General features: G+C 34.5%; 3 protein-coding genes across 5 annotated transcripts in view; 1 reads left to right on the top strand and 2 right to left on the bottom strand.

Moving 5' to 3' along the window:
• The first annotated feature begins 2433 nt into the window (after positions 1-2433).
• On the top strand, positions 2434-15404 carry LOC137386010 (histidine protein methyltransferase 1 homolog). Of its 2 annotated transcripts, XM_068072655.1 has the most exons (9): positions 2434-2572; positions 5212-5294; positions 8503-8638; positions 8833-8924; positions 9131-9202; positions 12635-12774; positions 13224-13322; positions 13923-14038; positions 15266-15404. In XM_068072655.1, the coding sequence occupies exons 1-9, from the start codon at positions 2521-2523 to the stop codon at positions 15322-15324; spliced, it is 849 nt and encodes a 282-aa protein (XP_067928756.1). In that variant the 5' UTR covers positions 2434-2520; the 3' UTR covers positions 15325-15404. The 2 variants fall into 2 exon arrangements, with proteins under 2 accessions (XP_067928756.1, XP_067928757.1); XM_068072656.1 differs by lacking the exon at positions 5212-5294 and having other exon boundaries at positions 2467-2572.
• Positions 14246-17239, bottom strand: LOC137386011 (proteasome subunit beta type-2-like). Its single transcript, XM_068072657.1, has 4 exons — positions 17104-17239; positions 16648-16841; positions 15868-16080; positions 14246-15611 (listed from the first exon to the last, which is right to left on the bottom strand). The coding sequence occupies exons 1-4, from the start codon at positions 17192-17194 to the stop codon at positions 15471-15473; spliced, it is 639 nt and encodes a 212-aa protein (XP_067928758.1). The 5' UTR covers positions 17195-17239; the 3' UTR covers positions 14246-15470.
• Positions 17240-17451: 212 nt separating this feature from the next.
• Positions 17452-22671, bottom strand: part of LOC137392975 (serine-rich adhesin for platelets-like) — a 29656-nt gene continuing 24436 nt past the window's right edge. For both annotated transcript variants that reach the window (XM_068079361.1, XM_068079354.1), the window contains exon 10: positions 17452-18066. In XM_068079361.1, coding sequence (XP_067935462.1) covers positions 18014-18066 — 53 coding nt within the window. In that variant the 3' untranslated portion in view covers positions 17452-18013. The remainder of the gene's footprint in view (positions 18067-22671) is intronic.

The raw sequence follows: 22671 nt of genomic DNA on the forward strand, positions 1-22671 counted from the left end.
GTTGCCGGCTCGCATAAGTGGATGAGCCAGAAAGGAGACTGCCCAGACCATAGCAGACGATCTCCGATATATCTGTACTGCCTGTTGCTTCATCGATGCGGTTAGTAACCGACACCCAGACAGGATGCTGGATGATACGCACTTTATACTCCTCTACTCGCTGCCTGACTCCTACCAGTTCCAATTTTGTTAACCCTGTTTCAATAGGTGAAAGGTCAAGAGAATCTATTGTTTCAGTGACCATAAAATTGTTGCCTTTTCTCTTGGAATGTTTGTTTTTTCTTTTGACCAAGACAAAACCATTCTCCTCCATAACCTATAAGTATAACGATGGCCTTAAACATAAGAGGAAATAAGAGAACGTATAGTAAGCAATAATAACTTTACACATAGTCTACTAAGAAGGAATCAAAACTTACAGGGCAGAAAGTGTAACGTGCTTGTACAAGAATAAGACATATCTCTATATCATTCTGGGTGACATGTGGAATTCATCTTCCCATAACTTACAACATTAAGCTGATTGTCCTTGACTGAACAAAAATGAAAGAGGACCAAGCTACAAAGCTCACAGTTAACTCATCAAAATAAAATAAAGGTTATGACAACTTCCATATTTATACTCTATTGATTATCTTTATTGACACTCACTACCAATATTTAGAGCAAGGCTAATGAGTGGAGGTAATCAAGCAATTCTAGCAGAACTTATACTCTGGGTAATTGTACAATAAGTATTTACAATATTCTCTAAAAACCTACTTAATGAAAACAAATATTTTGATCAATTCGCTACAACCGAAGCAATATGAGAGTTGTCGGATGAATAAGCCAAGGAGGGAAAACAACTCCAAAACATTCGTAATAAGTTGTCGATTACTGGCTTTTTATTCATGTCTTCGATTAGCATATTCTACCTATTTGCTATTTAAAATGTGAGATTCTAATTGGCTGCATAAGAGCTCATACTTCTCATTTCAGTTACCTATATCATGAGCTCACTAAAATGCAATATGATTAACTAGTACTGGTTTCATCTGGTTTGATTGGCTTATGAAAGCAATAAATTTGCAGCAAGTCCCTAGTAAAATACAAAACAAGCTACTTCAATTCGAAGCATTGCCATTAGCAAAAACCTCAAAATATTAAATGAGCATTTCACTTGAGCATGTACAATAATCAGAAAAAACATTCGGAGCACTAGCAAAGCAGTTTATTGAAACTGGAAATCAAACAATGAAATCAAGCAAGATTGATTGCTCACAAGCAATTCGGTAGTTCTGTGTCATTTATGTTATAATTTACGTTACATTTACAATATAGTGCCCCCAAACATAATAATAAACTAGTCAAATATACTTGCTGATAGACAATTACATAGACTAACAAATTACAACTTTATGATAACATACAGTGCAATCCTACAAAGTTATTTAGCCTCTGACGCATGCATCTTAGAACGGTTTTTTAAATTTGTTTACTGCCTACTTTGGAGATGCAAAACCAGATGAATTATAAACAATAGCACCTGTCAAGATAGACATAATGAGTTAAATAATTATGAGCTGATAAAATTTTTTGTATGACAGCAAAAGCGATAAAAAATAATGTTGTAGTAGATGAATATCCTGTAGATTTTGGTAAGTTTTTTGCTGTTAAAGGGGATATACACCAATGGTTACTAACACTGACTTGCCATTCTGAATGATTACTGCAATGTAAATCAAACGACTGCTATTTAAATTGATATAATTTCATTAATTTCGCACAACTAATATTTTTTGGAATGATAGCTAAACTTTATAATCAGAAGCATAACTTTTTGCTAGCATCTAGCGCTAACTTTATATATGGACTTGCTGACTAGCCAGCCTGCTGCATCAGGCCTTAAACTAACCAACAAAAATGTGAATGTGCAGTGAAACCAAGCAAAATCGTTTAGTAAGATTTCAACAATCTATGAGATAAAAATGATTAATAGTCTTAGTTTTTCATTTTTGATCCATGTATGCCAGAAATGCATAGCTTAATAAAATGAACCAAATGAACTAGTCAAGCAGTTCGTAATGCATTTTAACACGTCATACTCATTGTTTTTTAATTCAGACTACTTCGGTTGTGTACAACTTCAATAAGAGTTTATTTTAAATAAAAAATGGTTTATGCATCAAAAACAAACAGCTACACCTATTGCAATATAAATTACTTTAGTATTTAGTGTTTTACAAACACTCACGGATCAACAAAAACTGTTGTAATGACTTGTTTGCAATTGCAAAATGTTAATTAACGTTTTACAATGGATGAACATAATAGCATTCAACGATCACTCAACCAAAGCTTACGGAAACAAAAAAACAACCTTGACATAGCTGTAGTTTACATAATTGTGTGTTTTGTAACGAAGCGTCTGTTGAATTATCGTAGTTTTGTGTATACATCCTTTTACGGCTTATTTATGTCTATTAAATTGCACATGCTTTTTAATCTGTTTTTTAAAGAATTTGATAGGTAGAATTGATGGATTTCAAGTTCGATTTTCTTGCTCCATTAACAAATGACGCTGATGATAGTAAGTTTCAGGAAACTAACACAATAGTTTTATGTGCACAAACTCTGCTGAAATCTAATAGAGGCAGAATGTAATCTTTCAGCACTCAAAAACTTTGAGAACTCAAAGAAATCAGCAAAACAAAAACTAGCCACTCAGAGCAGCCGTGCATTTTTATCCCCAAGTGAAGAATTCAAAGACGCTGTCTGTGTTAGAAGTAATTCGGATTGAAATCCACAGATACATTTATGCTGCTAAAACAGAATTATGTTGTGTTGATTAATGATAGTATTCATCGTTTTTTTACGTCATCACCCTGTTTGCACATGCGCTCGTCCACGAAAAAGCAGCCATCTCTGTAGAAAACGATTGTCATTCTCTTGATTAATAGTATTTTTCGGTTTTGTTTTGATACTAAGATAAATAATTTGCAAACAAAAGCATCGTTTGCAATAATTAATTGCAGAAGCTTCGTGTTTTTAACGATAAAAGTTGTCTATAAAGATGGCAGACAATGATAGAATGACGTCACGAAAAAAACGATTATCTTACCAAATAATCTTACAACTGTTAGGAAGTAGCTCAAGTTTATTCTCGAACGCAGATACACTGCTAATCGGCAGTACTGACTTCTCAGATTAGGACCAATCCCGATAAATGACTGTTTAACCAATGTATTGTTGATTAATGTAATCAGGATCCTATAAAAGACCTTCCTAGATGTGAGAATCTAAGACTATGCTCTGAGAAAGGAAATCTCTAAGGTATGCAAAAAATGGTTTCACAATACCTTGTTTATTTAAAAACAAGATAATATAAAATAAGGTGCACTCTTGAATAAACTTATAAAAATAATTTTCTAGGGACATAGAACACAGTCACCCCCTTTGTTCTTCGAAAGTTGACTCTTCCACTTAATCTGCTGACACGTCTGTCTGTCATGATGAAGCTGTATTGAAAGAGTAAAGTATATGGGTGAACATGCGTCCTCATATATGGGTTGAGAGTTAGCCTTGGTGTCCAAGAGTGAAACTATATGTTTCAACTTTTCAATATTGAATTTTGTAATTGTGGGGGTTCCTGGCTGTTGTTTTTCCGTCAGCGGGGTTTCATAAATTTTAATCTTCAGTTTTAATCCCTGGTCTGGTCTAAATTGGTACCAGATGAAGATCTTCTTACACCACATGCCACAGGTTGTTATCGTCTGGGTCTTGTCACAAATGGTAGTAATCCCAATCGGGGGATTTGTATATGTTGTAACTCTGGGAGTTATGTATGTTAGCTGCATGGTGATGTGGCTTGTTATCTTTTTTAGGTTTATCTGTATATGGCTGATTTCAGGTATAACAATAATACAGGTTTGAGAGCCTTAACTTGAAACATGAATAACAGATTAAACAACTACACTAGGTGATATCGATATGAAGATACTTTAGTCTGATCATGGTACTTCAAGTCATGCTCTCTTTAAAATCCATGTATTAACCACAACCTCAATACCGATCTATACCTGTTTATATAATCTGCTATTATGGACATGAGGAAGTTAAAAGAGAGAAATCTGTTGAAACAGTAAATTTTTTGAATACCAATGTTGCCAGAGTGTAAAGGTTGAGTAAGGAAGATAATCGTTGCTTAGCAACAAATGAAGGCTGTGCTAGTATGAGGTCTGATCTAAAAGTTCCAGTAATAGAGCTATAACTTGAAACTCAAAAGTAAGTTGCTTATATTACCTAACCAGTTATACCCTATAAACTACTTCCTTTGGATAACAGTTCTCTTGACAGACCTCCTTTGCAGTGATGCCATGCAGTGCTGAAAGCCATCAGCATTGATGTTGCATAGTTTTGTTGTTGTTGCTTGTTGAATTGATTCTGAATTCTTGAATTATTATTGATTGAAATGATTATTGGATTGAAATTTGGTCCCTTGTATAGTGGGTTTTAACTTAGGAAATATCCAGAAGTCACAGGGAGTCAGATTTGATAGATATGGATGAGGCCCTACGGCCATGTTGTTTTTAGTGCAACACTGCTTATTATAAAATGGCAAATGCAAAGGTGGGCGTGGCAAAAACTTTCTGAGACTACTCATGTATGCTGTTCTGATAAATGGGACATTTTGATGAATTTATTAAAAAGTAGCTGGAAGCAACCGACAGACTTTGACATAAAATGTGGGCTCAAGCAAGAACCCATTGTCATCGCAACCTGAAATTTTGTCACAATATCGTAAAATGTTTGCCGGCGATTGCTGCAATAGGATTTTTCATCATTTTTATATGCAAGTGTACACAACTCTATTCCTGGAACTTTTGGATCAGACCTCGTGTACTATATGTTTCACGGTTCACAGAGATTAGCCTACACTTTTTTCTATTGCTAACAATAATTCTAGATGCAAGATAATGTCTCTCATTAAATTTGATTATATTCAGCCAACAGTAATATATCCTAAAGGACGCATTACAAACAGTGTTAGGAACAGTGTTGAGTTGTACACATTGTACACATTAATTTGTACTCACATTTATGTCTTCATGCCACTGGCATCACCTGGCTCATTTGAAACAACTTACGTGTATATAAATCATTTAAATAGTTTTATACTTTTGTGTTGTGATGTGCTACTGTAATGTATTGAGAGGTACGTTGTTTTAGCTCCTGTCACCCCTACGACTGGCACCCTCTTAGAAGATGAAGTTGAAGAGCTAGTGTTTTGTCCCACACCAACCCCTAGCGGTGTAAGATTCCTTGCTATGACAATTTCTATAAGAGGTTGAGAAGTAGCTTCTTTTTGTTTAACTCAAATTAATAGAACCTCTGCATCAAGAGGATGTAGCATTTTACTTGTATTAAGATAGAATCTATAAAAATATAACACACAGTGAAGATGTTAAGCATTATAATCATGTCATTGTGCCAAGAATTCTTAGCTGCCGAGTTTCAGTAAATTGATTGGGTTGAAATAATTGAGTCTGTTCTCTGTTAGAAGAGAAGTTATTCCTGAAAAACATACTTGTATTAGGTTAAAGTATACGATTGGTTAGTCAATGAAAGTAGTAATGCCGACGCTTAGAAGTGGCATTTATAGATGTGTTACGAGTTATGAACTTGTACACAGCTAAGGAATGAAATTTATTATTTACTTCTTCCTGATGAAGTTTGCTGATGAAGTGCAGATGAACAGCTGCTCACCTTTCCATACTATTTTATTATGGAGTGTTGATTTGTACTAGTGCATGTTTCAACAGAGATACTTCTATTTTTTTAAATATTTCTAGACCTACTAACATTAGCAATAATCTTCGTATATTTTTGCTTGTATTTTATATATTTATTTGGGCATGTCCATAATTTATAACATGACAGTCAGAGAGGTTTTCACTAAATTCTGTTTATCCATTTCAAAATATACAACATTGAACTGTCCTATCTAGAAGATCATAACATTCTGAACAAGAAGATGCTAATTTTACTCAATTTGACCAGATTCTCAGGTCATGAAGGCCCATTTGGGGCACGCATGACGTGACATCACAAAAAAACGTTTTTTTACCTATTTTCCATGTGGGAAGTTTCTGAAGTGACTAGTACTACCCATTAGACTTTAACACGTAAGATGGGCAAAGTGTCAAAGATGCATTTTATTGAAAAAGGTAAAGGGCTTATTGAAAGAATAACATGAGTAAACGATTGAAAGTGTGTGTGACTTGACCAGCGAAATGTGCATGAGGTGACACTGTGATTTTCCCATGATTATTAGCCATTTATTTGTGTTGAAATTCATAAGAAACATAACACTGTAGTTAAAATCTTAATTGAGCATAATCGCATATTTATATGGAGTGATATAACATAACAATTAGTTTATGAAATTAAGTGTTACACATAACAACAAGCGTAAGTACATGGCACTAGTAAAGGCAGTAAACAGAAATACACAATAACAAGCTATTCAGCTAAATATTTATCCAAGAATGTAAATAACTGCAAATGATCTGAACAACTCAATTTCAGTTTAAACTCAGTTTCAACTTTAATTTCAATTCAGTTTTATCCAATTCAGCAAATAAATACTGTAATTTGTTATTTAAAATTGGGCATGTGAAAATGGTGAGTGTTTGGTTCTCCTCTACTCAGGATTGGTCGTTTTCTTTTATAACAAATTCTAAACCCATAAGCCCTCTTACTCTCTTTAAAAACTTTACCTCAAACTCCTTGATTTTTACATCACAAGCTTTTATGATGGCCACATAGTTAATGTTGGTCATTTCTACACTTTGTCTCATCTTTGACTACACCATGATCATCACACTTAAAACTTAAATCAATTTGAATAACAGCTGTGACTTTTTTCGTATTTTATGAATAGTTTTGTCCTCAGAACCACTGACACAGGCAGCACTTTGCACACAATGAATTTGTTGAGTTCTCTTTACCCCTAAGACACCCTCCCACCTTTCGTTTAGAAAAGCTTCATTTTTACAAAATTCCTCAGGCTTGATGACAATAATGATTGCCTCTGATGGTGAACATTAAGCATTGAATGAATCTGCATTTTTTACAATGGCTCCATCACCTTCAGTTTTACTGTCCTTTTCAAGCTTTCTCCATGCATATACTCAAGCATGCCTATACCGTAAAACATCTAAGTGAATGCCATGGCGCTCTATTTTCCAACTTTTATTCTATAGTGGCGGTCAATTAGAGGGTGGCGTTATATTTTTCAAATGGCTTGTCAGAATTTTGGGAAGATAAATTTAGTCCTTTTACGAGCGAAGCGAATGTTTGCCATTGCGAAATGCCATGCGAAATGTTTGACATTAACCCTTTTGTATGCAATACATATGCTAACTTACCTCCAACTTGTCAAAGATCTCTAAATAAATACGCATTGAAAAGCTGAAAAACATCTCGACCTGCAAATTTATAAGCTATAACGATAATCTTTCAAATGCTACAAATATATATTCATGAACAAGTAACGTAAATGAACCATACTTGGAACACATGCAGAAACAAAAATTAATGTTTTTTGAAACAAAAATATTTGCACCGTTTGCTCGGCCAATTGCGTTTTGGTTGTTGCTTTCGATAGAACAAACATCTTCTGGTTGGTCAATTCCTTCCACAGTGTCTTCTAACCTGAACTCTTCTTCTGCATTGCTGAACTAGTCGATATTACCGTTGAAACAATTTTTTTAGCAGAGCAAAACTTTTATGTGTTGCATTTCGCACAAATACTTGTAATGATGAACCTTTCGCTGCATGCACATTAAGCACAACTTTTAGCCTAAAACTAGTCGTTCATGTACCCTCGTAAATGTAAACTGTTTTTTATATATGTACAGTACATTGAAGTGTTAGGAATGTGTTAACAAAGAACTACGATTAGCCTCATACAGTTATTAATTATTTCTACGGTTGTTTTCAATGTTTCAACGAAAAAAAATGAAAAGCTTTCAAGTTTGACAATGAGGGAATTAATTGTTGTTGATGTAAACAATTCATTATTAATTCGATTTTGTGGACAGTTTTCTACTGATCACTTGCTATTATGGGTTCGTAAAGATCATAGAATGTCTAAGTGGCGGTCAAATTAGAAGTGGAGGCGGCGTTCATTTAGAGGGTGGCACTCTATTTTCAGCCCTTCTCCCGTTATAGTGGCGGTCAAATAGAGTTGGCATGCAAATAAAGGTGGTGTTCAATAAGAGGTTCTACTGTATTTATTCACTAGAAGAGAAAGCCAGAGAATTTCAATGTATAAATAAATATAATGAATTTCTCTGGCCTCCCAATTCTAAAACATTCTAAGGCGGTCACTTAATGATGACTAAAATATGTTACAAAATGCTTCATATTTGATTTCATACAATTCATATTTTGTATCTAGATAATCATGATAGTTTTTAATGTTATCATTCGGTGTTATTCGGGTTTATTTATTAGGCAAACAATGAGCACCTACCGACATTTACACAAACGATACTAGGCGATGAAACCGTTATCAAACATATAACTGCTAGTGGACAGCAGGTAGACAGCGTTGGAGATAACACGGACTTGGTACCGGGTGTCTATGAAGGTAGAGTATGCCTTCTTACCGTGATACCTCTATTAATACTTTGACGCCAAATCTTGTATATACAAGCAGGTCTTCTGATCCTAGACTGAATAACAACTTTCTATCGACTGTGAAAGTACTTAAACTAGCACACTTTCTATCGACTGTGAAAGTACTTAGAATAGTTCTTTTTCTAGATATCCAGATACTTTTAGGTGGTTGGAAAACATGGGAGTGTTCTTACTTGTTGTTGGATTATCTCTACGAAAAATACCCTAAATGGAGGAAAGGAGATAATGTGCTGGAGGTAGCGTGTGTACAATATATCAATGGATATGGTCTATGATGTCAATGGTGTCTATGGTTATTACTGTTTCTACGTTCTTTGAAGTTGTTAATGTTAAGGTCTTAAGAATACATTTAGAAATAATGCATGCCCACAGCTTGTGAATATAACTGCTCAATACGTTCACATGTATTGTGGTGGATGCTCCATGGCTAGCCTGTTTATAGCTCGGTTGTGGCAGTGGTCTTCCTGGACTCTATTGTCTTCTGAGAGGGGCATCCGTCACTTTCCAAGATTACGTGAGTTGGTTCATTTTGTTCTGTCATAATCAAAAGTGATTAATGGAAAAAAATATCACATTAGAACTTACCATAGTATTAAAACATTAGGTCACATTGTAAATAAAGACCACCTATACTTTTGTTACTGAGTTTTGTTTCGCAGTAATATGCCATGTTACATTGTTTATTTTCCATCTGTAGAAATCTCAGTGTTTCTCTGTTTGTCGTTCGTTTGTCCAGTTCTAGCAATTTAAATTGAGCACCGGGAAAAAACGCTTTCCACTGGATTTGAGCTCGGAACCTCCAAATCCGGTGGCAGACGTTCTAATCACTACACTAAGCTGCCATTATTCTCCTAATATCTTACTTATCATTATCTAAAATTTATCGGTTTGGCATTGTCTTTCCGTGTTGCTTCGGTTCGGCATATCAGAGTTGTTTTTCCACATTTAATTCTAGTCACGATTGCAGCTTACAAGATAAGTGTGTACTTTTTATTATTAATTAATCTAGCCTTTTGCGTTTGTTTTTCTTTTGAAATATTTTTAAAAGCTTTATATTCGTTACCCGTTTTTTCAATTTGTCATTTTCAAGAGTGCCATTTCAATTTACACGCCTTAATTTCCGGTTCTACTTGCAACCATTTCTAAAGCCAATCACTGAATACTATAAAAACTAAAAACTTCTCATGAACAGTAACTGTTGTATGTTGCATAATCTCCAATAGGAATTGCCTCTGCATTCTCTCTACGTTCGGTCAAACAAGGTATCCTCATGCGTTTCACTGCTTCAGTGATGTATTTAATTCCTTAATTAATTGCTTTCCTTTTTTATACACACACTTCTATGTACTCATTGTTATTATTAATTCAACATATTCATGATTTCTATTTTTTTTTTCAGTTCATATTAATTGTATAAGTATAACTCATTTTTCATTGTAATAGGACAGATTTTATCTAGCCACTATTACTCGCTTATTATTTCACATTTAAACACATTTACAGCTGTTTTATTTTTTCTCTAAATACATTTGACCTGCACAACACACTTTTTTCATGATATGAAGTTTAAAAGTCGGAAAGGTAAATGTTGCATATGCTAATAAAAATGAATTTTTTGTTCAAAAACTTGTTTATTACCCAGGCAAAGCCGGGCATTCAGTAGTCTACTGATATAATTATGCTCAGTATAGTGTTCATATCTCATCGACCTTTTTAATTATAAGCAGTGGTTAGTTTTAGCAAGTATACATACATATAGTTGTGAGTTATATCTAATATGTACAAGTATATATAGCTGCAAACTGTAGCATGTATGTACATGCACATGTAACTGTTAGCTCTATATAACATGTAAATACTGTTGTGAGCTATAGTACGTATATACAGTTGTTAGCTCTAGTATGTATATACAGTTGTTAGTTACAGTATGTATATACAGTTATTTGTTATAGTATAAATATATATACAATTGTTAGCTATAGTATATAAATGCAGTTACTAATAGTGTGTCAACATACTGTTATTACACATATACCGTAAGACATCTAATTGAACGTCATGGCGCTCTATTTTTAACCCTTCCTCTATAGTGGTAGTCAATTGGAGGTGGCATTCAAATAGAGGCTGCGTTGTATTTTTCAATTGGCTTGTCAGAATTTTGGGAAGATAAATTTAGCCCTTTTACGGGCGAAGCGAATATCGCCTATATTTTGCCCTCTTTTTCCGTCGGAGCGATATTAAACATTTTGGATGCAATAAATCTGCTAACTTAGCTCCAACTTGTCAAAGATCTCTTGATAAATATGCATTAAGGAACCGAGAAATATCTCAACTAGTTGATATCTATTGCTTGTAATTAACTTCCGATGATATTATATTATAGTTTTGTCTTGCTTTGCAATTTATTGGAGCTTTCAATTTTTATTTTATTCTAAATTTGAAAACATATTTTTATTTTATGTCTACATGCATATTTAACAATGTTGCAATAAAAGCTCATCGCATTCATTGGTATGTTTGCTAAAGTTTGCAGCCAAAACTAGCTTTTTAAGTGCAATAGATGAGGAGTTACGAGCATCGATCACTTGTACGATCAGATTACCGCAATTATGCCATCAAATACTATGCTATGAATTTGCAATTTTATAAGTTATATAGTGAAAATTTATCAAATGCTACAAATATTTGCTAGATATTATTTATGTCACTTGTTCATATTCATGAGCAAGTGACATAAACGAACCATACTTATATTACATGCAGAAACAAAAATTAACGATTTTAAAGCAAAAATATTTGCATTGTTTGCTCGGATAGCTGCATTCCAATTGTTGCTTTCGATGAAGCAAACATTTTGTGATTGTCCAATGCGTTCCACAATGTCTTCAGACTTCAACTCCTTCGTCTGCACTGCTGAACTAGTCGATATTAGCGTTCAAACCATTTTTGGCAGAACAAAACTTTTATGCATTGCATTTAGCACAAATGCAACATGTAAAAGCTTTGCTCGCTAAACATAGTTTTTGGCCCAAAACTAATCGTTTATCTACCATCGTAAATGTAGACCATTTTTATATACATGTATGTACTTTGAAGTATCAAGACTGCGCTAAACAAGGAAAGCAGTCTTGATATTTTAAAGCAACGCCATAGAAATAATTAATAATTAGAGTTATTAATGATTTCTATGGTGTTGCTTTTAAAGTTTCAATGAAAAAAGGTGCAAAGCTTTAAAGTTAGACAACAAAAGAATTGATTGTTGTTGATGTAAACAATTCACTTTTAATACGATTTTGTGGACATTTTCCTACTGATCATTTGATATTATGGGTTCATAAAGATCAAAGATTGTCAACATGGCGGTCAAATGGAGGTGGCGTTCAAATATAGGGTGGCGCTCAAATATAGGGTGGCGCTCTATTTTGCAACCCTTCTCTCATAGTGGCAGTCAAATAGAAATGGAATTCAAGTAGAGGTGGCGTTCAATTAGAGGTTTTATGGTAACTAGCTAGATTGCTTGACAACTTGCTAATACATGTTTGACGTATTATTTGTACTACAACAGCAGTACTGATAGCTTTTTAAACAATTGACAGATATATATACTCATCTAATACATCAGGATTGATAATGATCGACAAAGCAGGAACATTCCTGGTCTCTTCATCTAATGCTTTTAGTTCAGACAAATGTTTGCTTGAATTTAACAAATAACAATAATATAATTCTATCATATAAGGAGTTGTCTACTCTCTTCAATGGTGTTAGTTGAAATAAAGTAAAAACAACTCGTACATTGTTGTTCATAGCTTTGGACAAATGATCAGGAAATACTCGTGATTGGTTCACTTATGTGCAGTCTGAATTTTTTAAAAATGAGTGTTTAGTGAGTTTTTAGTGTAGAAGTAATGGATTTTTCTAATGTAAACTGTATTGCTTACTGCAGAACAAGGATGTACTACAGGAGCTAACAATGCCCAATGCAAGACTAACTTGCTCTGAGAATGTGGATCAACTAACAAATTGCAAATTTTTTTCCGGTGATTGGAAACATTTTCATGCGATCATGGTTGCCAACAAGTGTCGGTGAGTGTCAGTTGGTTTCTTGAAATTGTTGGTTGTATTTCTTTTCACTACCAAGAATTTGGTGAAGAGGAATGGCGGAAATTTTTAAAGTCTGTAAAATGTTCTTGAATTTTAAAATTACGCTTATAGGTTTGAAACAATCTAAAGTTAAAAATAATTCTGATTGTCTGTGACACAAATGATGACAGTGCTCTGGGTTGTATTGCATCAGTTTTATTTGAGCTATACTATGTTATATTATTTAAAATTGCTTGCCGGTTTATGTTTGAAGTGACAATGTTATGAGCCAATCAAATCATACTAAAGGATAAATTAATTACTTTGCAAAATAAACCTAAAATTGTCTTTCTCTTGATCATTACCTATCGCTCCTATATGGATGGTTTGTGCCGTTTGTGACTGATTTTTGGTAAATATTGACTTCTCACTTGACTGCGTTTCTTTTACAGGTACGATATTATTCTAACGTCGGAAACCATCTATAATTGTAACTCATACCAAAAGTTACACAATATATTTAAAGACTGTCTGTCTGATCACGGCACGATGTATCCTTTAGACCACCCCTTTATTTACCATGCACAGCACATAAACTGCTTATGGGTTTTGAAAAAAAGGATTACTGAGTGCTACTATACTTGCATTAGCATCTTTTGATCTGGGCTAATAGCATCTAGGAGCACCTATAGAGGCTTATTCAGAGCTATATTTTGTTCTAAATTTAAGTAACATGGCAGGATACTGTTCCAACCAATTATAGGGGTGACTGCTTACAATGCACAACATTCTAGGATAGATATTGGAGTTTTTCTTTCCATTTTTCGCTTACAAGCAGTATTATTTCATAGATCAAATCTATACATACATGTAGATCTCGAGAATTTGAATGGGCTGCTGGTAAGTACTCTCTGTCCTACTTTGCGAGCCTATTTGCAAAGAAGCCCACTCTACTAGTGTCTTACAGGGAATGTGAGATAGTTACTATATGTTACTGTATGTCATAATGTGTTTAACTTCAATAAGTCTGTTTATTTATAGTGCCATGTACTAGCAGCGCTTTTTGGTTTATAATCACAAGTGCACTTACACATGTGGTTGCACGTTTTGATATTACTATTTAGTTGTTCATTTCCTCAATTGCCTAACAGATTGGTATCTTGTAAATCTCACTACTTTGGAGTAGGTGGTGGGGTGGAGTCCTTTAAAGATTTTGTGGCACGACAGGGTGTTTTTAACACCAAAACTGTTCTGACAACCAATAAAAGTATGTAAATGTTTTATCGAGTCTGCTAAACAATGATGACGACCAAGTTATTCTTTGTCGGTTAATCCTACAGTACCCATGTGATATATACATGTATGTAAAAACAGTTTTGTAGAGTTACGTTAACATAAAGTAGAAAATGCGTTCAACTGGAAAATTCTATTTGTGAATAATCATTTAGCTACAAATGATATCAATTTTGATAGGTTCACAACAAGTCATGTGACCCAGTGGTCATGTTTATTTAGCTCCCAACAAAAAAATAAGTGACTTGTTAAGCATACCAGAACTATCAAGCCAGAACCATCATAATACGTGTTGTAATAATGTTATAGCGTAATAAAATAAAATGGACAATTTTTTACACAATAAAATATAAGTGCAAATTGATGTAAATTGAAATGAAACATTGCGCATCCTACTTAATTGCCAGTCTGGGTACTGTAGGGTTAATGTAATTTGTCTGGTACTCTGATCCTACTCTCCCTTTCTATGCCAAATGTTCGAGATCAATGGGTCAATTTGGAGTTATGTTATGATGTACCGAGTCCGTATTGCTTGGCCAGGCTGTATAAATTGGTCGTCAAATTTTATACAATTTGTTAGTATTGCAGATATTGAGGTCGCATTTGGGGAAGTCAACAAAGGCTTTTGACCTTCATAGTGTTATTCAAATACAGTTTGTAATAACCTATTAAATGTATTTGATAAAACGTATTGGTAAAATGACTTTGTTTGAATGCTGAATGACTTTTTTAAACAAAATTAGCCTTTCACTATGTTTACCTATTAAAGCTGATGAATTTACCAAATTTGTGACAGTTCACACTGCTTTCCCTTGTCGTGGGTGTTGTGACATCATATTTATCTTTATGCTATTATCCGATATGACACTTAGTAAATGGTATACAAAAACATTCCAGTCAGCTTCTGCTGAAATCTACCTACAATTTTTGGTGCAGAAAATGTAGTGATTGTCTCCTGAATTAACACTGATTGCAGCTATACCCCCTAACAATAATTATTTTCCATTCATAATCAACTTTGAAAATAGCTAACGCAAAAAGCGAGGCTTAGATTTGCTAAGTAGCTGATTACTGATTCATCTCTATGAAATTCTTGCCTTACAACCGATAAGAGAGTAACATGCAACTATCAAACTACCTTCTAGCTACGTAAACATTGCTCCCATAAAATTGCCAATAAATGACACTCTTATTTTTATAGATCTACAATGCAGCATATTACAACTATCCAGAAGAATGACTGAGCACTTGGAGAGTTGAAAGTGCAGAATTGAACTTTGTTTAACTGCATACATTTTGTGTAATTCTGTTGTACAATATAATCATAGTAAATATATCAAATCCGATGATCCAAGACTTCCTTCCAAGCATTTTGGTTGGAGACTGCTTGGTAATTTATTAAACTATTAGAGTGGTTGCAACTGACGCTGATCGTTTCCAGGAGCTAACTTCTTACTTGCACACAAATCAGCCATATCCTTCACTCCTTCTTTGTCGATGACTCTTACCTTGAATTTAGGTAGGTTCACCAAAAACCTTTGGTCAAGCTACAAAATTAAACAAAGGAAATGAAATAGAATAGAAAAGCAAAATTAAAATACAAAAATCATCGTTACGTAGCAGCAGAGGTCTAATGGAGATACTATCTTGCGATCGGTACCTTTATAATTGACTGTTATTTGATTTTAATTAATTTCTAGGTATACACTAGTTGTTAAACACCAGCTATAGGCAAGAAACAAGCATTCCTGGTGGTTCCTAAAAGCATCTTATATATTATATCTTGATGTGGTACTGATATACCTCCTGTACACATCTATTGAGAAGTCCATAAGCTTCATCTACAGACATATCTGGCTTGTAATATCTATCAAATATGCTCAACGTGAAATAGGACCCATAACCATGGACTGCGAATGGCAGTTTAACCATAGACGCCAGATAATCCATGAAATATAGACTTGGTCCAGTTCTCTCATCATAACCCGCCATCAAAAGGTTGACCATATATGCATTCTACAAGATATGATAATGAATGCCTATATAAGACAGATCATTTTGGAATATTCTTTGATCACAATTATAGCCGTGCCAATTTTGAAATAGTGTGCTGCATGGCACAATCACATAAATTTACATGAGTACAATGAGCTCAGGTTTTTTGGAGCAATCAAATTATAACTTAAAAGTGCAATGTCCCACATAAATATAGGAGGATAGAGTGTATGCTTCAAAAATAACATACACAGGTACAGTAGTTAACATTGCATAAATGACCAAAATCAAGATTATTGGAGAAAATCATGAGATGAAGGTCCTGCCTACAGCAGAATATTTTGGTCCGCTGATGACTGAAATGAGCAGATAGGTAGGTTTAACAATATTACAGTGTTCTGCAAGTAAATATATGCTGACATTCTAAGTCTAACATTTCATTACAATGTGATGCGTTTTAGCTTTCAAATCCTACATTCACCATGTTGCACAAATACGTTTTAAATGATCTAATGTGTAATTTGAATTTAACCTGCAGTCGATCATGAAAAAAATTGACAGCAACACAGACAAACCCAACAAACTTACTCGACTTCTAAGGGACTCTGCCAAATTGCGCCTGGTGAAGTTTGCTGCTGCTTCAGGAGAAAGTTCGTAGCCATTTCTCATTTTATATAACTGCAGGTTTTTAGCTATGTATTCAGAAAACTGTAAGCAATCACCAGCTTCTCCAGATGTGAGCATCATCACGTTGTCACTGAGTGGAACCATTTTGTCATGATCTAAAACAGAACGTAGGCCTACGTTGTGAAAAATGACAATCCATGAAAATACATTCGATGCAAGAAAGTTATACTTAAAAAAACTCGACTTTATAGATATCATAATGCATGTCGCTCAACATTATGCGCACGTTATACGATATATGCAAAATGCCAACCGTCTATAACAAAATTCATGAACAGAAAAAATAAAACACACAAAAATTCCGTAAACAAGCACATACTGTTGTGATACCATGAACGTGCAAAAACCTATACTCACCGTTTTTCATACGAACAATACTCCTAGCAATATTGGTGTCTGCTGCAATCATAACAAAGCCGTTACATTGGATTCCTATTAAACATTCCATGATGATTGAGCTTTTTCTTTCTCCAAAACTTTAGCCTGAGAAGCGCGATAAATAACGCTAGTTGGCGACACCGTCGGAATATTTTCGCTACATAATGATATATAAAGCAAGCGCATGTAAATAAATTGATGACGAATTATCATGTCTATGCCTAATTGTTCGAATCCCTTGATGTATAACGCGGCATAGATGCATGAACAGAAAACTCCAGCTGTTGTGACAATATTTAACAGCAGCCACAAATACAGGAACAACAATGATGCAATATGTGAATGTTTATTACATTTGATTGTAATAAATCATGAAGAAAATAGTAAGATTTATGGTGGCATCAATTGTTTACGCACATACCAAAATAGTTCATTAATTGACATGCAATTGCTACTAGTGATAATCATTCTCCATTGAGAAATGTTAGGTTTTTCTAATGAGGGCATAAAATGTTGATGTGGAAGATTCGTGTTACTACAATTAAATGCGGACAGCATAAATATAAAAGATAAAAAAGACAATGGTGGGGTGAGTCAATGCTTCGACTCACAATAGAACGATAAGATCTCACCAATAGCAATCGGAGCCCAGTCTATGCAAATACATTATTTACAGGCTATATCTACAAGAGATTTGTACAACAAAATAACATAGTACGCAGGATATCACTGACAGCTGTACACTATGTAGATACTGTTATTATATTAGGCTAGAGTAAAAAAATACAACATACATAGATTCTTCTATAATCTGCAAACCATGTCGCTATATACAGTAAATTTGTTCAAATTAAAACTACTATGCAGAAACAAAATAGTTGTCTGTCTGCTATCGTTTGGAGCGCTTTCTTTCTCTGTACACTGTTGGCAAAGCTTGAAGATCTGCAATAGACATAGAATATGTAGTTTCCCAGGCTCCAACAAAAATTATCATTAGTCATAAACTCAGCAACTCATTTTGTCCTCATGTTTTGAGGCTGCTTAGTACCTGGACAGTATTGAACAGTCACCGCAGGCGCTGCACAGACCATCATAGATTGCGAGCAGAACTTCAATGGCTAAACTGCCTACTACATTTGACAAAAACAGGCTTGTTCGTATTATGTACCTCAATTTCTAAATACAGTGAAACATGGATAACTCGCCCTCGGATATATCGAACACATGGTTAACTCGAATGGATTTGCTTGGTCCGTTCCCACGCAATGATAAATGGCTTTATATAACTCGACCTCGGCACCGTTAACTCGAACAGTTTTTTGCCGAATTCACAAACGTGGTTTCCGTTCAATTTATTTCGAAGGAGTTTCCACTAGTCGCGGAGCTGAGACTACTCTGCTTTCTTAACGAAAGCGCTTTTTATACGCATATAGTGTACATATAATTTCTCCCGTACCGTGTAATGGAACCGGAAAAGAAATCGTATAAAAATGATTAATAGGGTCGCTAAGACGTTTGCTTAGTTACGGCCAAGCTATAAACATTAGAAGGTATTAGCGATAAAAATTTAATAAAGATAGACACAGCATGCAAAATACAAATTGTAACAGTGATTATATGCGGATACATAAAGATAAAAGGTCACAAATAGGCTCGTGGATTGTCGTCCGCTACAACAGACATCCGCTTTACGATGGCATCACGCAAGCAAAGAAAAGCGTGGAAACCTTCTGACAAACTACTCGAGGAAATCGAAGCAGGACAAAAGCTATCAGCATTATCAAAAAGAGAAAATCTTCCAAAAAGTACAGTGCCAACATGGATTAAACAAAAAGAAAGAATAAGATCGTTATGTGACCAAAATTCATCAAGGCTAAGAGATCGTTCAACGTCGCACGATGATTTGGATGGTGTATTATTGACTTAGTTTAGACAAGTGCATAGTGAAGGCGCACCTATCGATGAGCCAATTTTGTTAGAAAAGGCTAACAAGTTTTTAAGGACTATAATAACTGTTTAAAATATATTTCTACAATAAGTCACGCTGTTGATCTTTGTCAAAACAATACCTTGTCACAGACTACACTCGATAAGTTTTTTAAATGAAACAACTGATCAGATGTAAAGCATGCTTTTTGCATTGGTCATAAATGTTTACTTATGTCCAGTTTTGAAAATTATCAGAAAGAATAGATATTTTTTTATTGGGCTGAGATTTGTTTGCAGTTTTAGGTGATGTGACTGACAAGACGTTTTAAGATTAAAATTGGCAAAATTGATCTCGAGTAAAACACTCAGAAGAAAAAATGTCTTCTGAGCTTTTTAACCGCGATTAGGTTTTGCCAATTTTAATCTGAAAAGGTTCTGGCAGTCACATCACCTAAAACAACACACAAATCTCAAGTGTATAAAAATATCTATACTTTTTGATAAATACTTTAAAACTCTACATCAGATGCCCTTTAACTTACAACAAACAACCTATACTTAAGTTTTACATATACATGTAGTTTGTATATGTATCTACTGATAAATACATTCACTTGTGACTGTGCTCTGATAACTTGAACGCTCTGATAGCTCAAACACTTTCGCTCGGTCCCGTGAAGTTTGAGTTATCCATGTTTCATTGTATTATGCTTGCACATAACCTGATATCTATAACGATTCTTGAAAGAGTCTCGACTTAAACGTTGACTTGCAATAAAATTCACATTACAATTATTTGGTATCAAATGGTTCTCCATGTTTAACTCTGCTGTGTTGTAGGTGCAAATTATGTGGAAATATGATTACAAGCTCTTAAAAGCTGAGAAACGAATAGTTAATTGCAGCCATCACGAAAACGCCGTAGGTAAGAATCTCTTTATTTCGATGACATTCTCAAACATTGTGGTTATTGTTTTGACACGTGATGTTACCACGTGAATTGAAAGGCCAATAAAAGGCTCAATATAAAAAGGTCTCGTAGCAATAGTTTATGACAAACACAGCGGGTTCCACCGAAAAGCCTGTATTAAATATAGATGCTAGCTACTTTACAGTTTTGTTTCGGTGTGGTCTAATCATCTAGTCGTAATCTGATCATGTGACCCATACTTCCAGACAAACAGCGCAAACAATTTCTGCAACATTTTTCGCCTATCAAAGGTGACCAACAGGCTCCTCATGTTTATCAGAGGATGATATGCACTCCTAAGGTTAAAGAATTGAACAACTTTTTAAGGTAGGTTTTGAGATATCTGCACTCAAAATGACAGCATTACGATGATGATGAAATAGATGCGTAATGACAATAGACATGGTTTTATTGATCGCGTGAAGTATATTTTTGATATTTAGGTATCTATTTTTAATACGGGCTTTTAGAGGTGGAACGAGACACGAGACATCTCGAGTATCGACCTGTCTCATCTCGTATCGGTCTCGTCTCGACCTAACTATTGCCAAACGAGAGACAGGAAATAAAACTAAAGCGCCTTCGCACAGCTGTTAAAACATGGCTTCTCGCGGTAGCAACAACTCCATATATTGTAAGGTATTGCGGGCAACTGCCTTTAAAGTTATACCCGGTCCGTTACTACTTGTCATTATCGATTATGTTGGCCACCGAGTCTAATCATGTAGTCTGGACAATGGCCCTGTTAATATATTGTTGTCCGGTTCGGTGTCCTTAAAACAGATACCGGGGTCGTATCCAATTGCCCTCCGAATAATCCGATTTAATAAATAAGACTGTTGCGAGTAAGATGTCTGTATTTTATTGTATCGTGTCCAAACACCAACTGCCCTTCATAAAATTAGGGCCTCTTTTATATAATACCAAATGCGGGTGAAACTTGCCTGGTCACGCAGAAACGAACTAAAGGCCGTGTCGACCATAGTCCGTGTTCGGGTAACAATAACATTTTTGTTAGTTCAATATAAGAATATATACAGTAATTCATATAATTTCATGAGTACAATTTAAATATAATTCACATACTACAGTTAACACACAAACAAAACTTAACATAAATGAAACAATAAGAATCAAAGTGTTATCGTGTATTCTTTTAGTTGCAACACTTCTTTGTAGATCGACGGCTATCGGTTTCATCACACATTTTATTACATTAAAAAGTAAGACCTATTCAATAGATGGTAAAAATATACATGTACAAAGCAATATGTTTATAATAATTATTATCAATCAAGCTCCAAATTCTTAGAAATATATAACTTCACTATTTTAAAGCTGTTTGTGTCACTTTTGTTTACAAAAAATACATGCATATCGCTATTAAATGTTGTATTTAAATCGTTTACACCAGGTGAAAATTCAATTTAAAAAGAGGTTTATCAATTTTATATATCAAGTACGCTAATCCTTGTGTAGTGCAATCATCATAAAATGCTTATTATTTTACTGTCTCGTGTATCGAATTTTTACAAGACAGTGTCTCGAGTCTCGTCTCGAACTTAAAAAACCTATCTCATTCCACCTCTACGGGCCTTTCGGTAAAACCTGAAGTGTTTGTCATAAATTAGTGTAAAGAGACGTTTTATATTGAGCCTTTTATTGGCCTTTCAATTCATAAGATAACATCGTGTAAAAATAATCCTTCGTTTTTTCGTGACGTCATTCTATCGTTGTCAGCCATCTTTATTGACAACTTTTATCATTAAAAAACGAAGCTTTTGAAAATAATTTTTGAAAACGATGCTTTTGTTTGCAATTCTTTCATTATAATATCGAGCAACACCAAAAAATGCTATTAAATAAAATAATAACGATCGTTTTCTACAAATATGGCGGCTTTTCCGTGAACGAACCCATGTGCAAATGATGGATAACCAAAATGTTTGAGAACCTCATCGAAATAAAGAGATTCCAAACTACGGCATTTTCGTGATGGCTGCGATTAAATTTTCATTTTTGAGCTTTGAAGAGCTTGTAATAACATTTCCACATAATTTGCACCTACAAAATAGCAGAGTAAAACACAGTGAATTTTTTGATTCCAAATAACTGTAATGTGAATTTTGTTGCAAGTAAACCTTTAAAGCAACACCTCCTGTATCATATGTAAACTCCTGACTGATTGAGCTACTTGAAGAGTTACAAGGTCATTTTTTAAACATAATGGCGAATGCATCTATCCCTTTACCTGAATAGGCCCTCAACATGATCTCCGAAGGCATTTTTTGTAAGTACAGCGCACCCTCAAGATACAATTACCCTAACCTAAGATTTTTTCCCCTTGCGACGTAGAACAAAATGATTTTTTACCCTCACCATACGAATCTAATTCACCATAATTGAACAAAATTCTCGCCCGAGTTCAAATTTGGCAGTCGATGTGCTCATTACGTACATCAAAATAACAAAGACGCCGAATTGCTGTTCGCTGAAAATATTTTTGCAATGTCTGAAAGGGTAACGATAACCGATTTCTCTCAGTTCAACAATTCTCGTGCGTAAAATGGTAATATTTTACCTTTAAAACAGTAGCAAAATTAGAGTTGCGATCCTTTTAAACAGAAGGTCAGACAACTTTCATTAAC

This window comes from Watersipora subatra, chromosome 1, assembly GCF_963576615.1.
Source record: "Watersipora subatra chromosome 1, tzWatSuba1.1, whole genome shotgun sequence".
NCBI classification, from domain to species: domain Eukaryota; kingdom Metazoa; phylum Bryozoa; class Gymnolaemata; order Cheilostomatida; family Watersiporidae; genus Watersipora; species Watersipora subatra.

Coding starts and splice junctions, on each gene's coding strand:
- LOC137386010 (XM_068072655.1), top strand. CDS start 2,521: ATGGATTTCAAGTTCGATTTTCTTGCTCCATTAACAAATGACGCTGAT. Junction 8,639..8,832: donor GGTACCGGGTGTCTATGAAG/GTAGAGTATGCC, acceptor AGATACTTTTAG/GTGGTTGGAAAACATGGGAG. Junction 13,323..13,922: donor CTGTCTGATCACGGCACGAT/GTATCCTTTAGA, acceptor ATTGCCTAACAG/ATTGGTATCTTGTAAATCTC.
- LOC137386011 (XM_068072657.1), bottom strand. CDS start 17,194: ATGGAATGTTTAATAGGAATCCAATGTAACGGCTTTGTTATGATTGCA. Junction 16,842..17,103: donor TATTGTTCGTATGAAAAACG/GTGAGTATAGGT, acceptor GTTCTGTTTTAG/ATCATGACAAAATGGTTCCA. Junction 16,081..16,647: donor CAGAGTCCCTTAGAAGTCGA/GTAAGTTTGTTG, acceptor CATATCTTGTAG/AATGCATATATGGTCAACCT.